The sequence below is a fragment of the Grampus griseus genome (assembly GCF_964374135.1).
Source record: "Grampus griseus genome assembly, chromosome: 9".
In the NCBI taxonomy this organism is placed as follows: Eukaryota; Metazoa; Chordata; class Mammalia; order Artiodactyla; family Delphinidae; genus Grampus; species Grampus griseus.
In genome coordinates, this window is record NC_139003.1 from 74,134,791 (window position 1) to 74,161,348 (window position 26,558).

At 41.5% G+C, this 26,558-nt stretch overlaps 1 protein-coding gene across 3 annotated transcripts in view; it reads right to left on the bottom strand.

Moving 5' to 3' along the window:
• Positions 1-26,558, bottom strand: part of RAPGEF5 (Rap guanine nucleotide exchange factor 5) — a gene marked incomplete at its 5' end in the record, with an annotated part of 214,756 nt that overhangs the window by 137,437 nt on the left and 50,761 nt on the right. For all 3 annotated transcript variants that reach the window (XM_082662272.1, XM_082662273.1, XM_082662271.1), the window contains one exon: positions 15,367-15,433. In XM_082662272.1, the coding sequence (XP_082518398.1) occupies positions 15,367-15,433 (67 nt within the window). The remainder of the gene's footprint in view (positions 1-15,366; positions 15,434-26,558) is intronic.

The following is a 26,558-nucleotide window of genomic DNA, read 5'->3' on the forward strand; positions in this document are numbered from 1 at the left end:
ATTTCAAACCTGACTGCACATGAGAATCACTTGGGGAGCTTTAAGAAAACAATTGATACCTGGGCCCCAACTAAATCAGAATCTCTGGGGAAGAGGTCCAGCCAACAGTATTTGCTGCTGCTGCTGTTTCCATGTTCCCTAAGTGATTCTATCTAGGTTGTATCCAGGGTTGAGAAGCACTGCTCTACTTAATATCTTAGTTTCCCCGAGACTCAACCTTTTAATCTTATAATCATCTCAACTGACAACCAATCTTTACTTTTTATTTTGTTCTCCTCTAATTTAATTCATTTGTAAAGGAACATGGCCTTCACTGTGTTTTAGGTATTAAATTATGATATAATCCAATCAAATGATAAGATTCAGTTACTACATCAGCAGTTTGACAGACACGATCTACTCAAGCACAAGGAAAATTGCAAGGGAGCTTTTTAAGAAGCTTAAACTTTAAAACATAGTTTACTCAGTATAAAAAGAACCATGTAACTCAAAACACATCTGCAGCTCCGGGTATATTTGCTCTTGTGAATATTTAAAGAGAGGATAATTAGGAGACGGATAAAACACATCTCTAATTTTTCTCTCTCCTCTGGGTACTCACCAGCAATTTTAAAATGTTTTAAAATGCTGAAATGTTTTGGCTTCCTATCTTCAATAACCAGCAGGACTGTTCACAAAATAGCCCTGAAATTCAACAAGAATCAGAGCCAGTCTTAGTTCCAGTATTTTGTCTTCTTTCTCTGGCACTTTATAGTGCCTTCAGCCTCAAAATACAAATGCTCGAAAAGCTGTTTTGCATCAGTACAAGACTCAAGAGGCAACAGGAAGTGTCAAATGCAAACCCTGAGCGCCAGGGATCACGTCCATGGGAGAGGTTAACTGAGAAGACATGGCAGGCTTCCTGGGGGAACAGACCCTTGAAAACCAAGTGTGAAGCTGGATGGAAAGTCAGCAAAGGTCATTGTGGGAGGACAGATCAACAGTGGCAAAAGTCTTACCTAACCACAGGGCCATTCTTAAAAACAAATTTTAAATAGGATCATGAATTCACAAATTCCCTAAAGGTTTTTAGTAAATCTATTAATCTTAGAAACATTTAAATGTTGATACCATGATAGAAATGTTTTTAAAACACAGAACCCATTTTCTCAATTACCTAAATTAAATGTAAGAAGAAACATAAGCCAATACTCTTCCCTGTTTTATTCCCAAATGTACTTACTTTTAAAACACTATAAAATCTTAAGATACTATGGACTTAAAGAATTCTAGAAAAATAAGTAACTATGCTTCTTAAAGCCATCAACGTACTTTTGGATAAGACACAAACTGAGCAGTGATGGTGGCTAGACTTCTGTCCTATGAAGGAATAACCATGGGCTCAGGAACAATTTTCTTTGTTCCTTGGAGGCCTGTTTTCCTATTTCCAAGTTCATTATTTTGTTCTGAAGAGTTAATATTGCCACAAGAATGACACATGGATAAACTTGTGATTGCCTGTTAATGTCAACCAATAATTAGAAAATTAAGAAAGTTATTTATTTATCTGTCTAGACAGTACTGCTCTCCATCTAATAGTTTACTTAACAAATAGTTCTTTTCCTAATAATTGCTCTCGCCATATCGAAGATGTGTTTGCTAAGCATGCTGGAATGATAAAATATGCTTATGCTTATTCATCTATTTCAAGGCTATTAGGGATATTTTTAAAATTTCATATAGACATTGTTGAACACATACAGATATGCCTATTCATTTTATTATAACTTAGACAACAGCTGACCATTCAAAGACTAATACATATATAGAAGTGTCCTGAAACTAACAAAATAAAGTGGAATAAAGTCCTACACGCAGGCTTTTTAAGTCTGGTATTTAAGTCTGCTATGCATACATAGATCTACTATGAGACAGATTCACATGAAAAAGATGTGATAATTTTTAGTTGATCATAAGCATAGTATACGTTAACAATGGAAATGTGATTATCTAGAAGTGGACAACGATGTTTTTAGGAATATTACTAAAATAACATTCAGGTCATAAAAAAATGATGGACTCCAGAGAAATCAACATCTGGATTGTATACGCTTTGAAGTACCATTTGTTTAGGTTTAGGAGGAGTCGAGAGCATCCAAAGGAGGACGACCACAGGGTGGTCACCTCCTTGTAGACAGTGAGATGGATGGCGCAGTCTTCATCTCCCTTGTCCTCTCTGCAGGGTTTGGCAGGTTACCCACCCCCCTCTTCTTGACCACTGGCATTCCATGACACCATATGCTCCAGGCTTTTCTCTTTTCTCTCTGACTGCTACTTCTCTTCTCCCAAGGCTTCCCTTTCCTCTGTCTTGGTTTTGATGATCCTCAGTGATCTATCCTTAGCCCTCTAGACCTTCTTCTCTTTCCGTTCATTCTCTCTAGGCAACCTCATTTACTCACAGGGCTTCAATTATATCTGCACCTCCAGGGCCCAAAAGTCTCATATCCATCCACCTCCAAGACCTAAATGTCTCACTAGCAGCTCAAACTCAACATTTCCGAATGTGAAGTCACTGTCTTACCACTTTCCTCCACCCCATAAATCTGCTCCACGGCCCATACCCCCAGTCAGTGAATGGTACCACCATGTATCCAGGGTCTCAAGCCAAGAAGTGAGGTACCCTTGATTTAGCTCAGCCCACCATCTTCTCCCAACTCAGACCGCTGTCTCTCATTTATCTCTCTTCATACCACATCATATATTATATGAGATATAATCTTGTATCTCTCGCTAAAAAACTCTTCAAAGACTTCCCATGACACCAGGACAGAGTCCAGTGTCTAATATTGCATATATAGTATTCTTTTCTTCTGGTCTTTAGTATCATCTGTTTCCATACCTCTTCTTACAATCCATGTCTTTAAAAAAAAAAAGAATCCATCTTCCAGCCTTAGTAAAATAGAACACTTGCAATTCTGTGAACGCACCATGGTCTTTCTTTGCTCTGAGACTTGCCACGTGCTCTTCTGTCTGGAATGCCTCCCCACCTCCCCACTTTGTGTGGCTGTCACTTACTTGTCCTTCAGGTCCCAACCTAGCTGTCGTCTTCTCATGAGTCCCCCACCTCCCCCAATGGAGTGAAGTCCTCCCTGTTTATTCTCTGATAGCATTCTATACGTACCTCAGTTGTAGCACTACCACATGCTAGTGAAATCTCCTCTTTAGCTGAGGGTCTCCAACAGTAGACTGCAAGCCCACTGAAATAGACTCCTTTACTCATCATTCTGACCATGACTCCTAGTACCACTCCTGACACGTATCTGTGATCAGGAATGCAAGTCAAGTGTTCACAGCTGCTGCTGAGAACAGAAGACTTAGGGGGAGCATGATCATTAGCTTCAAATATTTGGAAGGGTGAGGGTAAAATTCAGAACAGTGGAGAGAAGCTGCAGAAAGGCATGTTTTAGCCCTACGAACATTCAAATGATCAGAGCTATCACAGTGGAAATGGTCTACTACGTGAGGTTCAACAGAAGATGCTTTATAAGGGAAGGTACATATCAGAAGCACCCCGACCAAGGGTTTGTTCTAAAGATTTGTTTTATGACTGCCTCCTATCCAAATCATCCACTATAAAAAGAGAACAAGCGTGAGCCTCCTGGGAGAAGCCATATCTGTCAGCCAGCAGTTGAACAGGTGGTGATATTATAGCAATCTAATCTACCCAACAGAGATAGAGGGAGTGCAAATCTTAACAAACAGATGAAAAATAACTGTTGGAGTCCATTCCTTCCTGTGGAAATCTCCTAAATTTCATGGCACAAAGAACAGGAGAAGCTATAGATGTACTGGCTGAATAAAATCTGAAAAGAGCAAGCAAATGACACTGACATCTTTTCAAAAGAGCAGGTGTATCTGCTCCTTCAGCCTTCAAAGATGCTCTTACAATTCTTGATACAGCAATTTCCCCAAAGCCCTAACTGCTGATCAACATGAATTTTTTGACAAATAAAAATTTCATATATATGAAAAGTGTTTTAAGGAAACAAGTATACATTGGACATTCTGGGTTTTGCTATAACAATGAAATAAAACATTGATTATGCGTACATCATTACATTTAAAACATTTTTTTGTCTCAAGTTATTTTTTTCCATTTTCTGGTAAGACCAGAGTATTTTCAATCTGTGTCACATTTAAATGATTCTTCAGTAGATTTATATGATATAATGTATTTAACAAAGTATCTTTAAAGACAATATAATTTGCAAACTCATGTCTTAGTATGTCTTTTATTTCACATTATATGTCATTCCTTACATGTCTTTTCTCAGTCATCGTGCTCTTTGGAACTAAGTTTCTAAACTGTACCAAGAGTATAAGTTCAACACTAGACATTCTAGGGATCTTCTATGGTAAGGATCTCCCATCTGTAGGGGTAGGTCCTATAGAACCTTGCAGGGATGTGATATTAGAAACTCTTGTATTGGCATGAATCCAGATCAACTAAGACCCTTTCCAACTAGACAGTCTATCTACAAAAACCGCTAACACAGGAGGGCTTCCCGGAAGAACAAGATTCAGAACGCAAGATCCAAAAGCCTAAAACAGGACTAGGAAATCTCCTATGCCAACCTTGAGAGAAATTCTGGGATTCTGTTTGTTGAGGCTGGATCACACCTCTCCACCCCACAGCACAGGACTGCTGTGAACATTAAATGAGTTAATACCTATAAAACATCTGGGAATGGTGCCTGAAACAGTAAGTACTATCTGAGTGTTAGCGATCATCATCACATTACTGTAAGTAATATAGTTGAGCTTAACAATAAATTATAAGAGCAAAGTCCAATCTGTAGTTGCTTTAATATTTCCTATGTTTAAGACCCTTCTTCCCACCTACATTCTGAACTCCCTGACAACCAGTAATGCTTCTGCTTATAACATTCCACCTACATGGCCCCCACATTGCAACTAGCATAAAAGGGACTGATATGTTTCACCGAAAAGTTGTGAACAGTGCCTACAGTGCTGGTACTTCTAAAAGCTTTAAAAATAAGCTTTGAGATTTCCACAGAATTCCGAAGCTTTTACAGATGTGTGAAAGACAGACTTTAGCTTTAAAAATTCACTTTGAAACTTCAGAGGGATCAACTGACTAGCTGTGGCCTGGCAGCTTTTGACATCTGAGACATAACTGCTGATTAATGAATCAAGGGATTGCAAATATGTATTCAACAAGGAGTGTGGATTAATTTGGTATTTCTGCCGTAGCAAATCACTACCCGTCTAGCAGCTTAAGAAAGAGGACATCCATTTATCAACTCATGTTTCCATAGGTCAGGAGTCAAGGGACAGCACGGCTCAACTGGATCCTCTGCTTAGAGACTCATGAGGCCAAAAACCAAAGCATGGGCAGGTCAGTGTTCCCTACTAGAGGCTTTAGGAGAGAATTCCAAGTGCATGCAGGTTGTTGGCTGGTTCCTGCTTCTGTAGGACTGAGGTGCCCATTTCCTTTCTGGTTGTCACCTGGCACCTGCCCTTGGTTCCTAGAGGCCTCTCTCTGATCTTTGCACGTGGACTCCTACTTCTCAGAGCCAGTGACACCACGCTGAATCCTTCTCGTGCTTAGGCTTTTTCTTTACTCTCTCTTCTGCTGTTTCTCTTTGATGCCTACCAGAGCAAGGTCTTTGGATTAGACTGGGTCCATGCGGACAATCCAGGTCTGCAGCCTTACTTATATCTGCAAAGTACCTTTGACCATGTAATGTAATATTTACAGGTGCCAAGCAGCACATTCATCTTTGGGACCATTCTACCTACCACAGAATGACAACACAGATCCTCAGAGCCCTCCTGAAAAGCTAGCCCTCAACATCTTTTTAGGGTTTCATAGTAACATGTTAATAGAGTCTAGTCCTGGAACATGATTTAACTGGTGTAACATCTTTACTAGGGCACACCTCTGAGTTCACACAATGGAACCTGAAGACTTGAGAACCAGTCTGAATAAATTTCTAAATTACTAAACCATGCAGCCATGTTTACACTATTTAATGATTCCTAACGGGTTAAAAATTAAAATGCTGTTTAATATAACTGCATAGGTTTCATTTTCTAAACTTCTTCAAATAAGGAGGGAACTCTATATACTACTATACATAAAATGGATAACTACTGAGAACCTACTGTGTAGCACAGGGAACTCAATGCTCTGTGGTTACCTAAATGGGAAGGAAATCCAAAAAGAGTGGTTATATGTATATGTATAACTGATTCACTTTGCTGTACAGCAGAAACTAACACAACATTGTAAAGCAACTATATTCCAATTAAAAAAAAAAGGGAACATTATAATCAAATCCCAAACACAACCGGTTGAGACCTATTCAGTAACTATGAAGCCTTTTAAGTGAAGATAATAGAGACAATTGCTTTTTGAACCCTAAATTATTATTTTTAATTAATGTGGACTCTCAAATGCTTTATCTCTCCAAATGCTTTATCTCTCCAATGCAAATGACTGTACACTCTGCTATCAAGGCTGAAATGTGACAGTGCATGAAAAGCATGAGCAGAATGCCTGCACAAGGTAAGAACTCAGCAAAAACCACCCATTCTTTGCCTTTTACCCAGATCTCACTTGGTCTTCTGAACAACAGGCTAATAAATTAACATCTGCGAGCAAGTTTCCTCAATAATTTTCCCACACAGAAGTTCACCTCTGGGACTTCCCTGGTGGCGCATTGATTAAGAATCCACCTGCCAACGCAGGGGACACGGATTCGATCCCTGGCCCGGGAAGATCCCACATGCCGTGGAGCAACTAAGCCTGTGTGCCACAACTACTGAGCCTGTGCTCTAGAGCCCTCAAGCCACAACTACTGAGCCCATGCGCCACAATTACCGAAGCCCACGCACCTAGAGCCCATTCTCCCCAACTACTGAGCCCACGCACTGCAACTACTGAAGCCCACATGCTCTAGGGCCCGCGTGCCACAACTACAGAGCCTGTGTGCTGCAACAGCTGAAGCCTGTGTGCCTAGAGCCCGTGCTCTGCAACAAGAGAAGACACTGCAATGAGAAGCCCGCGCACTGCAACAAAATAGTAGCCCCCGCTCACCACAACTAGAGAAAGCCTGCACGCAGCAACGAAGATGCAGTGCAGCCAAAAAAAAAAAAAAAAAAGGTTCATCTCTGTGTTGTTTACAATAGAAAAGATGGAAAATAACCACAATGTTCAAAAATCAGGGGATGATAAATCCATGGAATGGGGTACTATGAACCCCTACAAATGTTGTAGGAGGTACTGTTAACACTGAAAATATATTAAGTGAAAAGAACAGACCACAAAATAAAATGGTCATTTTTTTTTACACATTTTACAAAAAATATACACGCAAGAAAAATAACCTAGAAAGTAACAAACACTAAAGTGTTAATAATGAGTTATTTCTAAGTGGTTTCATTCTGGGCATCTTTTTTATTCTGGAATTTTAAAAAGTTATTAAGTCTTTATATTCAAGTTAATCCAAAATGTCAGATAAACTTTTAAAATTTGCAAAGTATAATCCACAGTAATGACAACTCACTACCAAATTTACCACCTTTTTTTTTTTTTTTTTTTTTTCCGGTATGCGGGCCTCTCACTATTGTGGCCTTTCCCGTTGCGGAGCACAGGCTCCGGACACGCAGGCTCAGCGGCCATGGCTCACGGGCCCAGCCGCTCCGCGGCCTGTGGGATCTTCCCAGACCGGGGCACGAACCCGTGTCCCCTGCATCGGCAGGCGGACTCTCAACCACTGCGCCACCAGGGAAGCCCTTACCACCCTTTTGACACTTACAAATATAGGAATAGAATTCACCCAATTTCTACCCAGCATCCACATAAAATTTCCTTATATTCTGATTTTTACAACAACATAAAATAACAAACTAATTTAAAATCTACCTTATTCCATTACCACCAAAAACTCAAGTAGTTTTCACTTTTTTATATGCCTCCTGGTCCTGCTTCACATATGGACATACTATTTAAAGCTATGCCATTGAGTTAAGTATGCAAAATTACATTTCATCTAAGCAGCAATAAGAAGTTCTATTTTAAACAAGTGCACAAAGAAGAAACCCAACACGAAATATTCATGGATCACCTTTTAAAGCTCCTTCCACTTCCCTCAGATAGGGTTTCACAGGAACACTTCACAAACCCACAACTGCGAATATACAATTTTTTTGGACTTTTAAATTTTTTAAACTGAATATAGTTGATTTACAATGTTGTGTTAGTTTCAGGTATACAGCAAAGTGATTCACTTCATATATATTTTTTTCAGATTATTTTTCCCTTGTTTATATACAAACTGATAGCTAAATGATCTATTTCTATTCCTTGTCAATTAAAAATGCTTATGTTTTCTATGCGTATTGCAGGTAAAAATTATTATCTCCATCTTGGGAACAGATACCCAAAAAGCATCACACACTTCTTCCCCTATTAACAAGGGATTCATCAAGACACGTTTTATTCTTGAATGGGTTCTGCACACTGACATCTTTCTGAACTAATGCTTTTAAATAAATATCCCTACACTGGGCTCATTGCAGTAGGCAAAAGACATGTATTATGCTGTTCACCAAAACCAACTTGACAAGGCTACAGTTAAATTAGGTTACCACATGATCTGGGCATGTGCAGATGGTTTCTTTGGAAATAGAGACAATAACTTAATAACTATTTTAAAAAGTGGTGTGCATGTACATCTGTATCTTTCAGTATTTAGAGATCTATTCCCAGGATGAAGAAAATCACTTTGATGTATGATAGACATAGAACATATTAAGCCTTTTTTATTGACAAAGGAGAGAAAAATACCATTCAGCTCTCTGTTCACATGTTGACAATCATGGGCTTTGTGGCATGTTCCTGTGAGATCCTCCCTGAGGGAAACTGAAGGAGCTTTATTTAACCAGTTCTCCAAGTGGTCCTAGAGACTTAAAAATCCAGGGCCAAAGGCACCTTGAACACTGTAACAGCTGATCAGGGTAGCTCTAAAGCACAATGAGGGAAGGTACTAACAAGCCCCACGGCTTCTTATGAATACCAAGAACAAGGAATACTACACCAAGAATGTGCTACAAGTCCTCTGGGGCCTTCTTAATGCTCTTTGAAACCAGAGCTGTCTTCCAGGGCCTCACTTGACACTTTCTCAAAACTTAATCTACCCGGCCCTTCCCCAAATCACATAGTAGCTCTGAAGCCACTGGAAGGGCTGGAGCCAGGCTACAATTCCACATAAGAATTTTATGTTCCCTAAAGACAAGAAATATAAGATGTTCACAATCCTGTGGCAGCCAGAAAGGTTAGTCATTTGCTGGCAGAGTCACTTTTATTCTCTTAACAAACATGCCCACTCAAGTCTGTGATAGATTTAGAAAATGGAGATTAACTACACTGCTTCTCCATTCCTCAGAAAGGCAGAGGCAGATAGCCAGGAAAAACGGTGAGTGGAAATTAGTATTTCAGCATTTTAAAAAAACGCATTTCTAAATGTGGCAAAATTCATCACTGGACTGTGCTCGTCAGGTACTCAATGTGACAGATTCTCCCCACCTTCCCTAAAATTATTTCTAGACCTAACTAACTTGACGTATCACCTCTTAAATAAGTCTCCAAAATTCTAACTCTTTAGAGATACAGCGAAACTCAAATCCCATGCGATTTCTGCTTCCTGAACTGGTACCAATGTGAACGTTTCCAATCAAAAAAAGCTGTCACCGTTATCTTCAGATACTATTGTTCAACAAGGAATTTCTCCAACGTATCAACCCAACTTGTAGATTCATCAAGAAGAACAAACTAAAGGAATCCTAGCCACCTCATACGCTTCCTGACCCGGAAAGGGTGTAGACAGAGTCCTGTGAAAGACACACCAGAAAGAAAATAGTGGAAGGTTCAGGTGAATGATTAGACATGGCAAAGGAGAGGAGTTTTAAATGACTGAACGCAAGATACGAGGACAGGCACGTGAGGAGAATGAGAGAGTTGACAAGACAGAGAATCTTGGAAAGTTGGGGTCTTTGAGATTCCTAGTATCATGCTTTTGGTGATACAAGACAATTGGTTGTTCATTAAGACGCAGTTCCTTGGGCCTCCATGAGAAGTATTTCCCAAGAGAATTCTATCTAAGGAAAAGATGACACGGGAGAAGAATCAGAGGCCCAGGGTAAGTGCAGGTCTTAGTTAATGAGAATAAAATCAGATCCTTTTTACCTGTAAAGCAGGATCCCACATAGGGAAAAAATGAGAAGATGACTTTTACTAGAAAGAATGCTAGGAAGCATGAGAGAACGAGTTCATGGTTGATGTGAAAACTGATGGAGTTATGTCCAACTTCTGGACACTGAGCAGTGAAAAACCTTTCTGCGAAGTTGACAACGGGCTGCAGTTATAACCACATCTTTTTTTTTTTCCCCCTAGAGAGGTGCAAAAAAAAAAAAAAAAATTCCATAGCAGATATCTTTTTCTCTAACACTTGCACCACAAGTTATATATCTTAGTATGGCTATTGGCTTCTTGGGGCTTCATCTGCTTCAAGATCTTCTAGAACTTACAGCAGTCACCCCATTTATAATTTGGGTTTGATTGCTCAGTGGTATTTCTCAGAGGAGTGATAATATACCCCATGAGAAGGAATTTGGAAAATACCACTAAGAGCATCAAACGCAGAGGTTCTACATTAAAGTTTGAGGAGCTGAAGAAAATAAGCAACAGGACAGAGCAGAAACGTACCAACAGAGAAATCTAAACTGCTGAAAATTATCAACTACATCAGCTTTGAGAAGGAATATGAGGGTGTCAGAGTGTCTAGTTAAATGGTTCCCGGGTATTAGATTCTGTTCTCATCCACACTGACCTCTCTTCCTAACTTCTGTATGCTTGATTTGTCATTTGAATTCATCTCTCAAGATATGGCCACAAACTCTTCGCCACTACCACCACCAGGTTCACGTTTATTGTAGACACTCAACACTGTTCTCTTCTACCATCCAAGTGATGGCTGACTTCGCTGGACCAAGTAGCACAGAGGACCACGCCACATGCCCTACCCCTGTCCTTTTATAAACGTCACTCATATAACCATGGCATCAAATAAGCATCTAATATGTAAAATTGACAACTTAGCTTAACTCACATCACCTCAGTAGTTTGACCATGTGAATAAAAATCATGAATTTCACTCAGATGTTTGTGTTTTCTTATCTCTACAATTTCCATCAAGAAAATTTAGCCCAAAGTACCCGAAATAGCCCAAAATGGTTTGTTTAGGATGTTGATTTTAAGGAAGCATGAGCTATAAGTCCAGAATCAGTTTTTATCTCCTATTTAAGGATGTCCATGTTTCCACTTCCTGTCTTCAGATGATGCCCAAGTACTTTTCAGTTCTTTAAAATGCCTCAAAGTTTAGCTTATTTCCTAAATTTACATCCTAAGAACTATGACTTTGAAAGCAATATTTCATTCACTGTAAATTCTTCCCTATGTCTAGTTTATCCTGGATTGTAAAACAAGTATATAAAATCTATGTCATCAACTCTGAACACTCCTTTTGGCATATACACTGGGAGAATTCATGTTTAAAAATAAAATAAAATAATGCTCAGAACTTCAAGGACAGGAACTGGGAGACTATGTCATCCAAGGGCCCTTCTTGGTCTGCCAGCTTTATCAGACTAACAGAGACTCAGAGGAAAAGAAGAAGAGAAGATTTTCAAGTCAACAAAATGTGTAAGGTCAGAAGATATTAAAAAGGAAGCTAAGACGTTAAGGCAGAAACCACACGTAGCGCAGGGAAAGCCAGAGGATTTTCAGATAATAATGCCCAGAGTGTTTCTGTAGACTGAACATAATGGAAGGAGTCTATTATAGCCATGTCGTTTTTCCTTAAGCTGAAAACTTCTGACAAAATTTTCTTCTTTAGGTTTTCAGATGTCAGGTGCTTGACTGAATTATCAAGACGTTTTTATTTTTATACACATTGGCTTCCTATGTTCCTTTAATATGAAAACTCACTAGTGTTTTCTTCCAGGGTAGAATTTTAGGTATTATTTTTTTAGATGACAGGACCTTTCTCTTGATTAACCTGAGACTAAGAAATAAACTATTTTAAAATGAGGATTTTTTTTTTTAAAGATAGCAACATACAGGGCTTCCCTGGTGGTGCAGTGGTTGAGAGTCCACCCGCCTGCCAATGCAGGGGACACGGGTTCGTGCCCTGGTCCGGGAGGATCCCACATGCCGCAGAGCGGCTGGGCCCGTGAGCCATGTCCACTGAGCCTGCGCGTCCGGAGCCTGTGCTCCGCAACGGGAGAGGCCACAACAGTGAGAGGCCCGCGTACCGCAAAAAAAAAAAAAAAAAAGATAGCAACATACAAACCCCTGAAGTTTGAGTAAAAGGAGGTGAATATACAGGGCAGTACAGTAAACTCTATTGCGGGAAACTGCTGCCCCCTTTCCAGTGCCCCCTAATTACACAAACCTTTTGAAGAGCACTTTAACAAGTCTGCATTACAGACGTCACTTTTGCTTTCCTTTAATGCATTTAAAGGTCATGCTAGATGACAACTGTTACTTGACTGATGTATGCAAACATCTCCCTTCCTACATGGTGTTAACAGCTAGGTAACAGAGTTTTCATACCAAAGCCAACAGGAATAACTACATTGTGAAGAGGTGAAGCAAACAGTCCCTTCATAAATGGCTTATACAATGAACAGAGGAATTTTAGAACTTAGATATTGTCTAGTCCAGCACTCAATTTGGCCAAGGTCATAGTGTTGGAAGAACTAAGAATCAAGGTCCACGTTCTCGGTTCGAAGACAGTTTCACTATTCCAGGCCGATGAGCCATCAATTAAGACGTGAATTTTTCTCCTCTACCCTTTATTCTCATTCCCACTCTAGTACCTTACCTCAGTTTACTCAGTCTTTTAGCTTGGAGATTTTTTCTAGCAAGATTACCTCAACCAAATACATAGCCAACACTTTGCTGTCCACCCTCCTTTTTAGAGGCTTTCTTGAATTTAACTTTCATGGTATAAACCATTCAGTATTTCCACCTCTCACTGTCCTCTCATCTCCCTACTGCCCTCTTATCATGGGTGCTGCCCAAGACTCCATCTTCCACTACGCTCTTCCATCGACAACCTGGACTGGTTCCCATAACTCTAGCCCTGACCTTTCTGAGTTCCAGATTCGCGTCTCCAGGTGTTTCCCGAATATTTTTACATCCTTATATCCTCAAACTCAGTGTGTGCAAAATTATGTCATCTCTCCTTCCATGCATTTTACTCAGTTTCCTAAGAGTATCCTCACTTTTCCATTCGGTTATCTGACTCCTCCTCTACATGTACCTGTCCTACTGATTTTTGTTTTGTTTTGTTTTGTTTTTGCGGTACATGGGCCTCTCACTGTTGTGGCCTCTCCCGTTGCGGAGCACAGGCTCCGGACGCACAGGCTCAGCGGCCACGGCTCACGGTCGCAGCTGCTCCGCGGCATGTGGGATCTTCCCGGACCGGGGCACGAACCCGTGTCCCCTGCATTGGCAGGCGGACTCTCAACCACTGCGCCACCAGGGAAGCCCTGTCCTACTGACTTTTAAAAACTTCTTTATGCTCCTTTTTGAACTCATTTTTCTTTTGGTTCCCCCCAAAACCTCCAGAAAGTATAATAGGTTTTCATCAGCCTCTCAACCAGTCTCCCCATTTCCAACTCATCTTCTTGTTTCTTAAATGTCTGCTTCATCATGTTAATCTGTTGTTCAAAAAGTCTTTCACTTATCTCTATTAGGTGCTTCCTCTGTAACCAGATGGGTCTACTATTTTCCCACTGTATTTTCCCATTCCTCTGCCTGCACACAATAAATCCTACAGCTAGAGTACACATCCTTTGTCACCTGTTCACATCCTGATTGCCTTCAATGATGGTTCAAGTTCCGTTTCTTCACTGAGGCTCTCTGCTATGGTTCTTGGACTTACCATCTATACACCACGATTTCTGATGCTCAATTGTCAACTGTTTTATAGGTTAACTTTTTAATGTGCCTATCTTCCTGGTATAGCTGTAGGAACCACATCTTACCTGTCTGCTGCTTCTGAAACTTACCTACTAACTGCATTACGTTATCAAAAAATGAGGTGTAGTAGTTAAGAGAACATGATTAGGAAGCAGAAAATTGTAAGTTTAGATCCTGGCTTTGTTCCTTTCTAGATGGGTGACTTTGGGCAAGTTACTTAACCTCTAGAAGCTTTCATGTCTGTAAAACAGAGATAACGCCACTTATTTCACAGGGCTGTTGTGAAGTGTGATGTGTGTGTGTGTATGTACACACACACACACACACACACACACAATGTTTCACATAGTATTTGGTCTGTAGTGAGTGTTTTTTTTAAACAGATGGCTGTTAACAATTTTGCACCTAAAAGGCACTCCTCTTTGGTCAATATTTTAAACTGCAAAGGTCATGTTAAATATTTTTTCATAACACACTGTCAAGATTTCATTTCATGTGAAGTTTTATACCACTGAGCACTGTATTTAGCCAAAAGTTACTTTTCTAAGCTTCATTCCAGAAGAGTAGGAAAAACAACTTTTAACTTTCAAGCTGTGCCCAGATGCCAAGACTCAGTGTAAGAACTGTGTAAGATCAGTTTCATTCCACATATAGAACCCAAGCCAGCATGACTTTCAGGCAAGCACCGCTTAAAGAATGCAGTTAAAGAAGAACTCAAGAATCTTTGGTAAGGCTACAAAAGTTTCCAGAAAGCCCAGCCAATGGATAAAGATCTTGTGAGATAGGATTGCTAGAGCCTGTCAAAAACCGGAGCTCCATGATGAGAGACCATGGCCAGCTTTTTCTAGGAAGAAGGGGATAAGCTTTCCTTCAACCAACAAGTCAATTACTGACTCTAATTAATGGCTTTAAAAGACATAATGAAAATGTTGCAATCTACTACATTTAAAAACTGAGGACTTGATCTTTTGTTGGTTGGAGTGATCTTTTTTTTCCTAATGAAACATACAGTCTCTTCTCCTTTGTGCAGCAGGTCACAACTTTCCCTAGGTTAAGTCATACTGTATTTAAAAAAAAAAAAATCCTCCACTAAGGTTCCAGGAACTTTCCACCAAGAGCATCTATGATCTTGCGGGAGAGGCTGCATCAGAGAACAAGTTAATGCCACTGACTCCTTTTGCCTTGACGTGGGCCTCCCACAGTGATGAGCAGCCATAGGGCAAGTGTCTCTCTACACCACTACCCAGACTGCCGCCCTTCAAAGACCCCTCATTATTTCTGCACCCCTGGGCAGGGAAATCACATGGCCTTACCGCAGACGTTAGACGACAAAGAATTTCATCGCTGCTCTCTTCTGAGTCTTCAATTTTCTGATGAGATCTTTGAAAAACAAAGAATAAATTACTCTTCAGCTTTGGCTGTTCAAATTTATTCACCAAGTGATGGGGAATACATGGTAAATAATAGCATTATTGCTTAATACATTAGTGAAAGTGCCCATGCGAGTAACACGGTGACAATAATGCCATCGGATCACAGCTCTGTTGCAGCCCAACTGTTCCTTCGAAATCAATTAGCAAGAACGTCTTTCCCATACATCAATTAAATCCTGAGGGCTGCGTACTGCTCTCCAAATGATACCACAGAATAATCCTGACACACCAGAGTTATAAACACGGGCATGCACAGAGCACAAGTGGATGGCGAATATAACGTAAAGCACTGACATTCCCGCTCAGTCTAAATGAAATCCAGATTCCAAAAATATGAAACATGAATTTTCCACTACATCTGAGTTTCAGCCCAAACAGATTTATTATGAAATGGTGTATTATAAGCCTAATACTGTGATAGGAATTACGTTCAATACAATAGCAGAAGCACTTTGGTCCTTTTTATGAGACCACAGCCCAGTTGAGAAGAAAATTATGCATGTGTTAAATAACTAAGGAGACATACAACATAATACACAGTATAAGATCAGTGTGTTTAGAAAAATCATCTTTCTAATGTAATTCATGAAAAATTTTCACCGCACGAATGTACATGCTAACACAAAAAATTATCTACTTCAGACAAATCTTATAAAATTACATTTTTTTTCCTGACTTGGTCAAAGGAAAAAAACATTGACTAATGCCAAGTGAATATATGTAATTGTCTCCCAGATCTATTTCCACAGGCAATTCCTTTCAACACCTGTGGACTGGGGGGGATTGGTGGTAATTGCCTTGCAGAGTGGCGGTACGGCACTGGCAGTCCAGTGATTGATTTCGGTCTCGGGAACTGCAGTGGGCCAGCTGGAGCGCGAGCCTCGCGGGGCAGGAGGGCTTCTCCTGGCTCCTAAGACAGCTAGGAAGATGCTCTTTAAGAAAAGAAAAGCCAGTCGAATCAATTCTGGCACTGGCTTCCTGTTTCTGTAAATGTTATTAAACCCTTTCAAAAGAAAAAAAAATCCCACCCTTCAAGTCAGAGCAATGAATTACAAACTACCGCCTTTACAAGAATTGCAGGTTCTGGATATGAAACAGTGGGCATGTTGTCAAATAATCTCATTCCTAGCGCAGCAAAGCATCTGAAACATGACCTTGATAATGAACATTTCAAACAATGAGCCTTATTATTAAAATGACCTATTCACAAGGTTTCCACACACACGAAGTTACACTGAGAAGAGATTTGCAACCCTTTATAACATAAGCCACCAAACTAGGTTTATAAGATTATGCTGAGGTGACAAACAGATCTGAGAGGAAATTAGGAGCCAAGAGCATTAGACACAAGAGCATCAAACAAGGGCTTCAACGTCCCGTCTGTGTCTGTGTTGAAGCGCAAGCGGGTCGTGCCCACTCACGCCTCTCAGCCCCCAGCAGCACCTGAAGGATGAGGTAACGTGCATGACGTATTTCGCATTAGCACAGATTCTGTCATGAATGTGTTTTCAACAAACTGCTGAAAGGAACTCAAAACTCCAAGGGAAGCGCTTGTGTATGTCACTGATCGTGGCTATTTGATGAGTAATGGCCAAGCTGTTGCTAGCTCAGTGACAAATAATTTGTCTCTGTTCAAGCAAAACTATCCTTCATCACGCTTCCAACACAAAACATGCCTTGGCAGAAACGTTTCTAAAGGAAATACATGTAAGACAGACAGAGTGATGCTCTCCCGAGAGCTGTCCCACAGCCCGTGTCCCATTTTTATCCCCTCAATCACCGTAATTTATACCCAGAGCTCCCAAGTCCTTCTCTAGCCCCTGAATCTTCCCCGCGCTCACCCTGTGTTTCCATCTAACTTCAATGTGGCTCTAAGTGGCCATCCCAGAACATCTTCACCCACATGGGAATCTCACAGGCTCCTCAAACTCGACGTAACTTCCACTGACATCCTCTTGCCTCCTGCCCTCACCGGTTCTGCCAGCGCCTGTCACCACTCAGCTTTGTGTCACCCTGCAGCCCTTCCCCGCCTCCGGCACTCACTCCCACCGCTTTCCAGTCACCAGATCCTCCTCTGCTCTGCTCTCCTACTTTCCTCCCCACGAGCCGTGCTGACAGGCCCTCACCTCCACAACTTATTTTAACCACCTTCTAACCAACTTGTCTCTGCCTCTCCTCCTGTACCCCATCTCCTAGAGATGCCAGGATTCTCCTTCTAAAACCCTGATCTGGTCCTGCTTTTCTCCAGACTCACACCTTCAGGGATTCTCCCACTTCCTGCTCGACAATTCAGAAAGACTCTTCTTTTCCGCTAGGGAGTCCCAGGTCGGCCCTGCACCAGCAGGTATCTGCATGGCACCTGGCGTAGAGAAGGGACGTGGGAGCAGGACTGAGGGGGACAGGCAAGCAGTGGGAGAGCTTGAAAGGGGGGAAGGAAGAGAGAAGGGTGATGCTCCCCGACTCCCCTTCCTGCCTCACCACTGTGGCCCCTCCCCGGCTTAATGCCCAAAGGCCCAGAAGTACCAGACTCTCTTTCCCCAGTAAATGTATTTTTACAAAATGAGATAAATTCTGATTATTTTATGATATAAATACACATCAGTGCAACTCAGTGAAGACAAAGTCCTCACCTGTCAGATCAAAACAGGTAACGAAACAGGTGGGGCAAGGGAGAATAAGGGAAAGAATCAGCTGTAATACGCAGTACACCATTTTACATAAGTGACTCGAGCATCCGTGGATTTTGGTATCCATGGGGGTCCTGGAACCAATCCCCCACGGATACCAAGGGAGGACTGTACTTGCATATTTGTCCCACTGTTACCAAAGGGGGCTGTGCTGCTCAGTGAAGAAGAGATGAAGAGAGACTCTGGTTGGAGAAGGGGACAGAGAAACCCTGGCTGGACTCAGCCACCAATGGCAGTGACAAGTTGACATAAGAAAGAGAAGAAAAAAGGAAGTGGCCACAGGAAGGAAGACCCATCCTTGAGGGTTTGTGCCAGCAGGAAGCTCTGGCACAACGGGGGTCCCCTTTGTGAATTCTCACGGCTGCTTCTCAAGGTCTCTGCTTGCCAACAGCCCAAGCCTGACCCCGTAACCCTCCAAGGCAAGTGCCGGATCCTCGTACTGTGAATCCTAGTGTGTCGAATCCTAATGCCTAGTCTTTGTAAATGCACGAGGTCTGCAATATCTAAGGGTGCCGTTGTGAGGACACAGGAACGGCAAAAGCCTCTGGTCCTCTGCCCTTGTCCCTCTAACCATCAAACAGGACACATGATCATTCTACTCAACCCCCACCAAAACCAAAACCAACCCCTGCCCTCCCTACAGGCTTCCCCCGCTTAACTACAGGCAACTCCATCCTTCCAGTTGGAAGTAATCCTTGAGCCCAACGGCCCGCCCCCCGCCTTACAGTCTACGCTGTGTCCATCCCCAAATCCTATCAGCTCTGCCTTCAAGGGATATCACCCTTTTGACCATTTCTCACCACCTCTACTCCAACTGCTGTTGCTCCAGCCACAGGATCTCTCACCTCGACCCAGGAGCCAGAGTGGTCTTGTTCACATGTAAGTTAGACCATGTCCCCGCTCTGCTCAAAATCCTCAACTGACTCTCTGTCCTTCTCAGTATAAAGCCAAAGTCTCTACAGGGGCTGACCTCTCTCCCTTCTCTCCTCCATTCCAGTCACTCTTGCTTTGCCTTAATGCTTCTGTCTTGGGCCTTGCCCTGCCGGTCCCCTTATCCTAGAACACTTCCCTCACATTGCACACTGCTTCTTCCCTCACATCCTTCAAGTCTCTGTCAACCTCCTGAAGAGGCCTTTCCTGACCCATATCGCTATCGCTCATTTCCTACTTTGTTTATCTGCATAAAGTTTTCCACCATTAACTAACATAAATCTGTTTATGAAATTGCCTGTCCTCTCCCCTCCTAGACTATAGGCTCCACGGGAGTAGAGATTTCTGTCCGTTTTGTTCCTGCTTCCATCCCCAACACTTAGAACACAACACAGTCCATAGGAAGCATTCAATAAATCTTCATTGAATAAATTATCTGAGGACCTTAAACTTCAGGGAATGCTCTGCTATCAGCCACCATCCCCGGACGACCACAGCACAAGACATTAGCTTGTTCTCTGCAGTCAGTTCAACTGAAGGACCCTGCTTATACTCGAGCTATTTCCCTCAGCTCTTCCATCATCCTCCCAGCTCCCTGCAGCAGTCCCTCCTCTCAGTGACCTCCCTGTCTCTAAAATCCAACATGAATGACTTTCTTATACCAAACTCTAAAGAGCTGTTAACTTTGAAAATATCTTAAATAAAATAACAGCAACCAATGGTCACCCTCACTTCCTCATCTTCTCCTAAGAAATAATTAGTACAGTCTTAGTGACAGTTTCCAATCTGACCAACTGTTTGACAATCATTTACACAATTCATACTGCATCAGAAAAGCAGCAGGAAATTCCCCACCGCAGAAGGTCTCCCAACACAAACTCTCAGCTCTGAGAGGGCTAAACAGTCACGTAGGGTTGATTTCCAACAAAAAAAGCCTTAGGAAGTAGCACACAAGAGGCATTATCTGGGCGGTAGAATTCATTTTATACCAGTCAGGTCCAGTATAATTTCTAGAAACTTGGGTTAGCTGGTATTCCTGCAGGGGTTCCCAAAATTCTCTTAGCAAAAATTCCTTCATGAGAATTATGTAATGAGTTTGAGATTATTCCAATGACGTTTTTCAAAATAAAGCTTACCATAAATCTTCTATATGAGAGATAGAACCCACACTCCTTAATCAGGTTTTGACCAAAATATTTGTGACTCAAAATTCAAAAGCAACTAGTATCATCCTGTAATTGGAAAATCCTACTTCCTTTTCAACAGTGGAAGAGGTTTCCTGGGATTTCAGGACGGAAAACTGGAAGCACTTCTTATAGAAATATTATCTAAATAATATCATTTTGCGTTTGTACATTGATGTGACTTTAAAAATGCACAAGTTCTATCTATCTCCATCTACGTCTCAATATTGAGTGGCATATTCACTGAGTTGCCAAGAGCTACCACTCCACACATAACATGGTTCCTGAAGGAAAATGTGTTAAATGTGTCCAACAGCCATAAAATAGACAAACATTTGGAGTCTAGCGGTTCAAGAGGTGTAGACCATGCATAACTGGCATGTGCTAAGCCAGGTGAGGTGTCACACATGACCTTCCAGGCACACGTGAGCCAGCACGATCCCAGGCCCAGGCATGTTGCACATGACAGAGGACACGAACAATCAGTTTTCATGTAAGTTGCTATTACTGCCATCCCTGGGGCTGTCATTTGTTTCTGAGTGTTTCCTACATACACTCTTACATCAACCTCCGCCTTAAACAGAGAATATTCTAGACTGAGGCTTCATGAAGGTGGGGCGCACGCGTGTCTCCAAATCAGGAAGAGGATGTCCCTGGGGAATTTGGGGCAGGCCTGTCCACCACCTCCCACCCTGAGCCAGGCTGACGCTGCCTTGCCCCGCCCTGCTTGGTCTGGAGGGACCTGAGGAAAACACAATTTTTAGTGTGAACCTCAGACTACCCCTGCTAAAGGCTGGTGAACTTCTAGGGCATGGAATAAACCAGAACCAAGACAAACTCTACAGGAATCTTTCAAACACGATCCCACGACAAACAGGAGATGCACAGCACACACATATACAAAAAAAAAAAAGCACATCATACTTAGTGGGCTTAGGAAAATCCATCTTTAAGCTACTCTGCCAACACAAGTGAGAGCTGCTTAGCCTGATCTGTGATTCAGGGGCATCTTGGGAGAAGTAATATCCAAGGTGAGGTTCTGATGGAAAAGAAGTGGCCCTGGAACTCAGCAGGATGAGCAGCACAGGGAAGTGGGCAACGGCAAGAGATAAAGCCGAGGACAGAACAGTCAGGGCCTGTCTATTGCTGCTATAGAGTTTTGGTTTTATGCTGAAGGCCATGAACTTTGGCTGTAAAGTGAACATGATGGAAGGAGAAGTACCTAGAAGGAGATATAAAATCAAAGGTAGGTTTGCTTTCGTCCTCTTAAGATCGAGAGAACCATTTGTTTGAGAAAGGAGAACAGCCAACAGAGAGTGAGGAACTGAGAAAGCAGGCATGGGAAGTGTCCAAGGACAGGTAGGACCCAGAGCCCAGGCAGAAGGATGAGTCTGAGTTCTTCCCACCATGCTGGGAAGAAATGATGGTAAGTCAGCTGACAATGCCAGAATCCACGATTTCTTGGACAACCCAGAGTCCATTCCACACTTGCTGAATGTCAGGCAAGAAAAAGTATTAGGGACTTTCTCTATCAGAATTACTTCCTGGGCCAGATTTTAAAAAATTTTTCCCTAAGAAATCATTGCCACAAAAGAGAATGTTCCTCAAGGGACCCAGAGTCAATCTGTACTGAAACCAACACCTACTGACCCCAAGGGGATAAGAAGGTGTCATATCTGACACTCAAGTACTGTCCCACCTACATCTTCCCATAATATCTATAACCAGACAGATCTATTTTGCTTAACAAAGCAAATTCCTATTATGAAAAGAAAAAGTGGGATGGTCGAAGAAGGAGAGTCGGATTTTTTTGAGATCACTGACATCATGAATACAAACACCTGTTCAACCTTCTCAAGAGAAGATACTTTTTCATAGCATCAGGTTATCAGTTATGCTTATAGAGGAAATTTACCAAACAGTAGTAAATTGTGAATGTGACAGGTTTTATTAAGGTCCAGGGTATACAGTGACACATTCATCTAAAATTGAATAAAGTTAGTTATTACTAGTATCTCTTTCACATTTTATATTGAAGATTTGAGAACTAATGCTTCATATTTAATTAAACAGCTACATTTCGAACGCTGGCACAAGCACGCCCCAAAGTTCGATTGTTGTTAAAATTCCTGTACTGTTCCTAAATTGATGTGCTCTCAAAAAGAGGAGCTGTCTCTTCCCACACCTGGAATAAGTCTGGTCTGTAAACAATGGAAATTTTGGAGGACTTAGCGTTTCCTTCGGAGAGGGGGTGATGAGTAATAACAAAGACTGAGACAAGCTGGGTTCACAGCATTTTTTATACAAAACAATTTAAAGTGATAAATGAACATTTTCTTCACCTGATTCTAATACAAAACTTATGCCAAGTTCCATCATGAAAAGTTTTTTGAGAAATACACAAAACATGTTTGTGTACTCATCCAGTCTCTCCTCCTTTCCAAGGTTCATAAAATGAGAACCTAATTAGGAAAAGTGAGGAATACAAAGGTTTGGGACACAGGAATGACAAACGTGAAGTTGATCTCCCCAGTTAGAGGCTGTTAATCTAGCACCATTGCAGAAATTAAGGATGCCAATGGATTTCTCATGTTGCTTGTACACGTCAGGTAGAAAAGGACACGTTAGGCAGGATAAGGAGAATAAAGGGAGCAGAGGTGACAGGGTAGTTGGTGGTGGTACTATTATTGTATATAAGGTCCTAAGAGAAGGCAGGAACCTGAATTTTGGGAGTCATCACTGTGGAGCTGATATTAAATACGTGACTGGGTGAGGGTACATCCAGAGTGAGAAGAGAAAAAGATGTCTGAAGACTGAGCTCCAGGACACTCCCCGTTTAGAGGTTAATGTTTCCAAACGTAGGTTTTATTATTATGCATGTGTGGTGAGGCCAACAGATCAGGAGATGACTGCCACTGAAAAGACAGGTCAATATGGGGAGAATTAACGTCTCAGCAATACTGAATCTTCCAATCCATGAACATGGATAGACCCTCTACTTACTTCAATTTGATTTTTTAAATCAGGCTTATGAAGTGTCTGACATACAACTTTTACACATGTTCTTGGATTTATACCTAAGTATTTCATAATGCTTTTTGTGCCAGTACAGAGAAATACATTTTTTTATACTGACCTTGTAGCCTGTGATCTTGCTAAACCCACTTATCAGGCCTAGTAGGTTTTTTGTAGATTCCATGGGATTTTCTATGTATATAATTATGTCATCTGCAAAGAGAGATGGCTTTATTTTTTTTCAAACTTCTAATCTGCATACACTTTCTTTCTTTTTCTTGCCTTACTTGCACTGGCTAGTATTGAAAAGAAGTGATAAGAGGCAATGCATTAGCCTTGTTCCCAATCTTAGTGGGAAAACATTCAGTCTTTTGCTATTAAGCATGATGTAAGCTGTAAGTTTTATGTAAGGTTTTATCAGATTGAAGAAATTCCCTTATAGTCCTACTTTTCTGAGAATTTATATCATGAATGGATGTTGAGTTTTTTTCAAATGATTTTTCTGCATCTATGGAGTTTCTCGTATAGTTTTTTCTTTTTTGGACTGAATCTGGTGAATTACATTGTCTGATTTTTAGATGTTGAATCCTCCTTGTATTTCTGGGATAGATATCATTTTATGATGTATTATCATTTTTATATATGGCCAGATCCAATTCAGTAATATTTGATAAGACTTTTGTGTTTACATTCTTTTTCTGAACTTTGTCGTAATACAGCTGGCCTCATAAAAGGCCTTACATAACTTACACATGGTCACATCTGTTACAGGGCTAAGCACAGCACTTTCCACAAACCTGATCGTCAGTAAATGCTGTTATGTAAGTTACTCAGTAGAGACTAGACCCTTTTCCTTACCTGAAAATTAAGAGGAGCAAATTCAATCATCTAGGAAATCCCTTCCAGATATAAATGCTTATGAAGCTAAAGTTACAGAATTTCAGAAGTGTCACCCAAGTGGCAATAGGTACCATGCTCAATAAAATCTTTATGTTCTGAAACAATTCATCTGGCTTCTTTACATAGTATTTTGAGACTTTGATTTAATTAACTTTCACGTTTCCTATCACTTAACCGAGTTTTCTGTAAGGCTAACTTTATAGAACAGCAGATTTCAACCTTAGCATGCATTGGCCTCACATTTAGAACTTTACAAAAAGTACCGATACCCATGTCTCATCTCTCTACTCCAATCCTGATTCAGGAGATCTCAGGTTATACCTGTTTATTTTTTAAAGTATCATGGTTGAGAACCAGTGCCATGAAGATCACTTCCAAGTTCACCTTCTGCCTTCAATTCATGTTGCTGCCTGCCACCAAGTACAGAGGCCTGCCCTTTTGGCAAGTTACACAAGCTATCTTGCCTCAGTTTCCGCATCACAACTCCAAACTACTGCTGTGAGCATTAAATGAGTCATCTGTAAAATGCTCAGACTAGTGCTTTGCATGTGGTAAGTACATGTGAGTGTTAACTATTACTGCTATTTTTTGTATTATTGTCACTGCCAGGGCAGCTTAGGCCAAGTGACCAAGCCATTTGTTCCGCATTTTTAAGTGGGGGACCATTTTAACATAGGAGTAGATCACAGACCCATAAACTCTGTACCTGTTGAGCAAATTATATGACAAAAACATTACCGTGAATTCAAATAAATTGTATTTTACTTATTTCGGCAGCATCTATATACAGTTAAGTCATTCTTTCTATTCAATACAAAGACAATGCTTAGCTTCCCTATAGATGTGCAGACCCCTGCAATCGATCTGAGCCTCGCCCCCCACCGCTGCTTGTGACCCACTGCTCCAGCCACATCAAGCTGCCTTGTACCCTCTCAACATGCCACCCGTCTTCCTAACTTCCTGCCCTACACACTGTACCATCTACCTCAAGTGCCCTTCTGCTTCTCTACCTAGAGCATGGAGTCATGAATGTTAACAAATTCATCTCAATCCTCTGGGCTGAGCTTTTCCTAGAGTTGGTGAGTGAGGAATGGAAGGTGAGCCACACCATCCAATTAAGTACTCTGCTCATTAACAGTAACAACGAACAGGTGTGGGGTTTTTGGTTTGTGTGTTGTGTGTGTGTGTGTTGTGTGTGTTGTGTGTGTTGTGTGTGTGTAACACACAGGTTAGAGTCAGGGAAGGTCAGGGTGGGATGCAATGAGAGGGAGAGCTGTTTCAGCAGAGGTCAGGCGACTGAATGGGGTGTCTGTGGAAGCCGCAGCCAGACCTCAGGAGCATCAGAATGTCAGCTGATGCTGACATTCCAGGAGGACGCATCAGCTAGGACCACCGGGCACTGATCAAGCCGAGACACACAGACCCAACCGACAGTAGGCTCCACAGTAACAGCGCACCCCAGTCACACTTCAGGGGTCACTAGGCAAGATCAGTGCGGATGGGAAAGGGCCAACCTGACAGGCAAGCCTGGTCTGCTAGGGTCAAGGGCCCACACCACTCACCATATCCCCAGGGGCTGTCTTGCTGAGGAACAAGGAGAGGGCACAGAGAGACTGAACCTTTTTACCAAAATATGCTCAACAGCTAACAAGGAAACCTTTTAAATTTCCTTATTAGAATCATTTTACTGGATTAGGATAAAATTATGGGGCTTCTCTTTTCCTTCTTTCTGGCTGTCCAGCAGGACAGAAGCTCATGTGGACAACACAACGCTTAGAGAAAAATGAAGAAGTTACCTTTTCCTTTCCCTGCCTGATTGCAGCATAAGTTAAATTTTAGCAATCTTCTATGACTCTTAACAGCAGCATAAGTGTTAACTGCCCTGTAATTGGCAGAATATAGTTTTATGTATCAAGGTTCACAGACTCAGTTATTCAGAGCACCACCACTCCCACCCCTGGGCAAGCTGGGAGGGCTGTAATACAGGGACTTGAATTAAAACAGCCAAGCTCCCGCACAGCCTAAATTCTCCAAGTCAGCGTTAGACAGAAGTATGTCTTACTCGTCCTGGAGGAATTATTAGGCTGCCTTTCCCTACAATGTTACTTCAGCGTTCCTAACTGTCCCACCCCAATAAAAAAGAGTTAGGAAAAAGGACATTCTGGATGATTTGATTTGCCTTTCAGTTCGAATAAGATACCACGATTGTTCTTTCTTCCCCCAGAGACAGTACCCTTGACAGCAAATGCACTCACTTTTTTCAAAGTATCTATTCAGTTTGGATAGAAAAGTCATTTTGTATAGCATAGGAATTTTGTTTCTTCACATTAGCCTAGAAACCTGCATTAGCTCCATT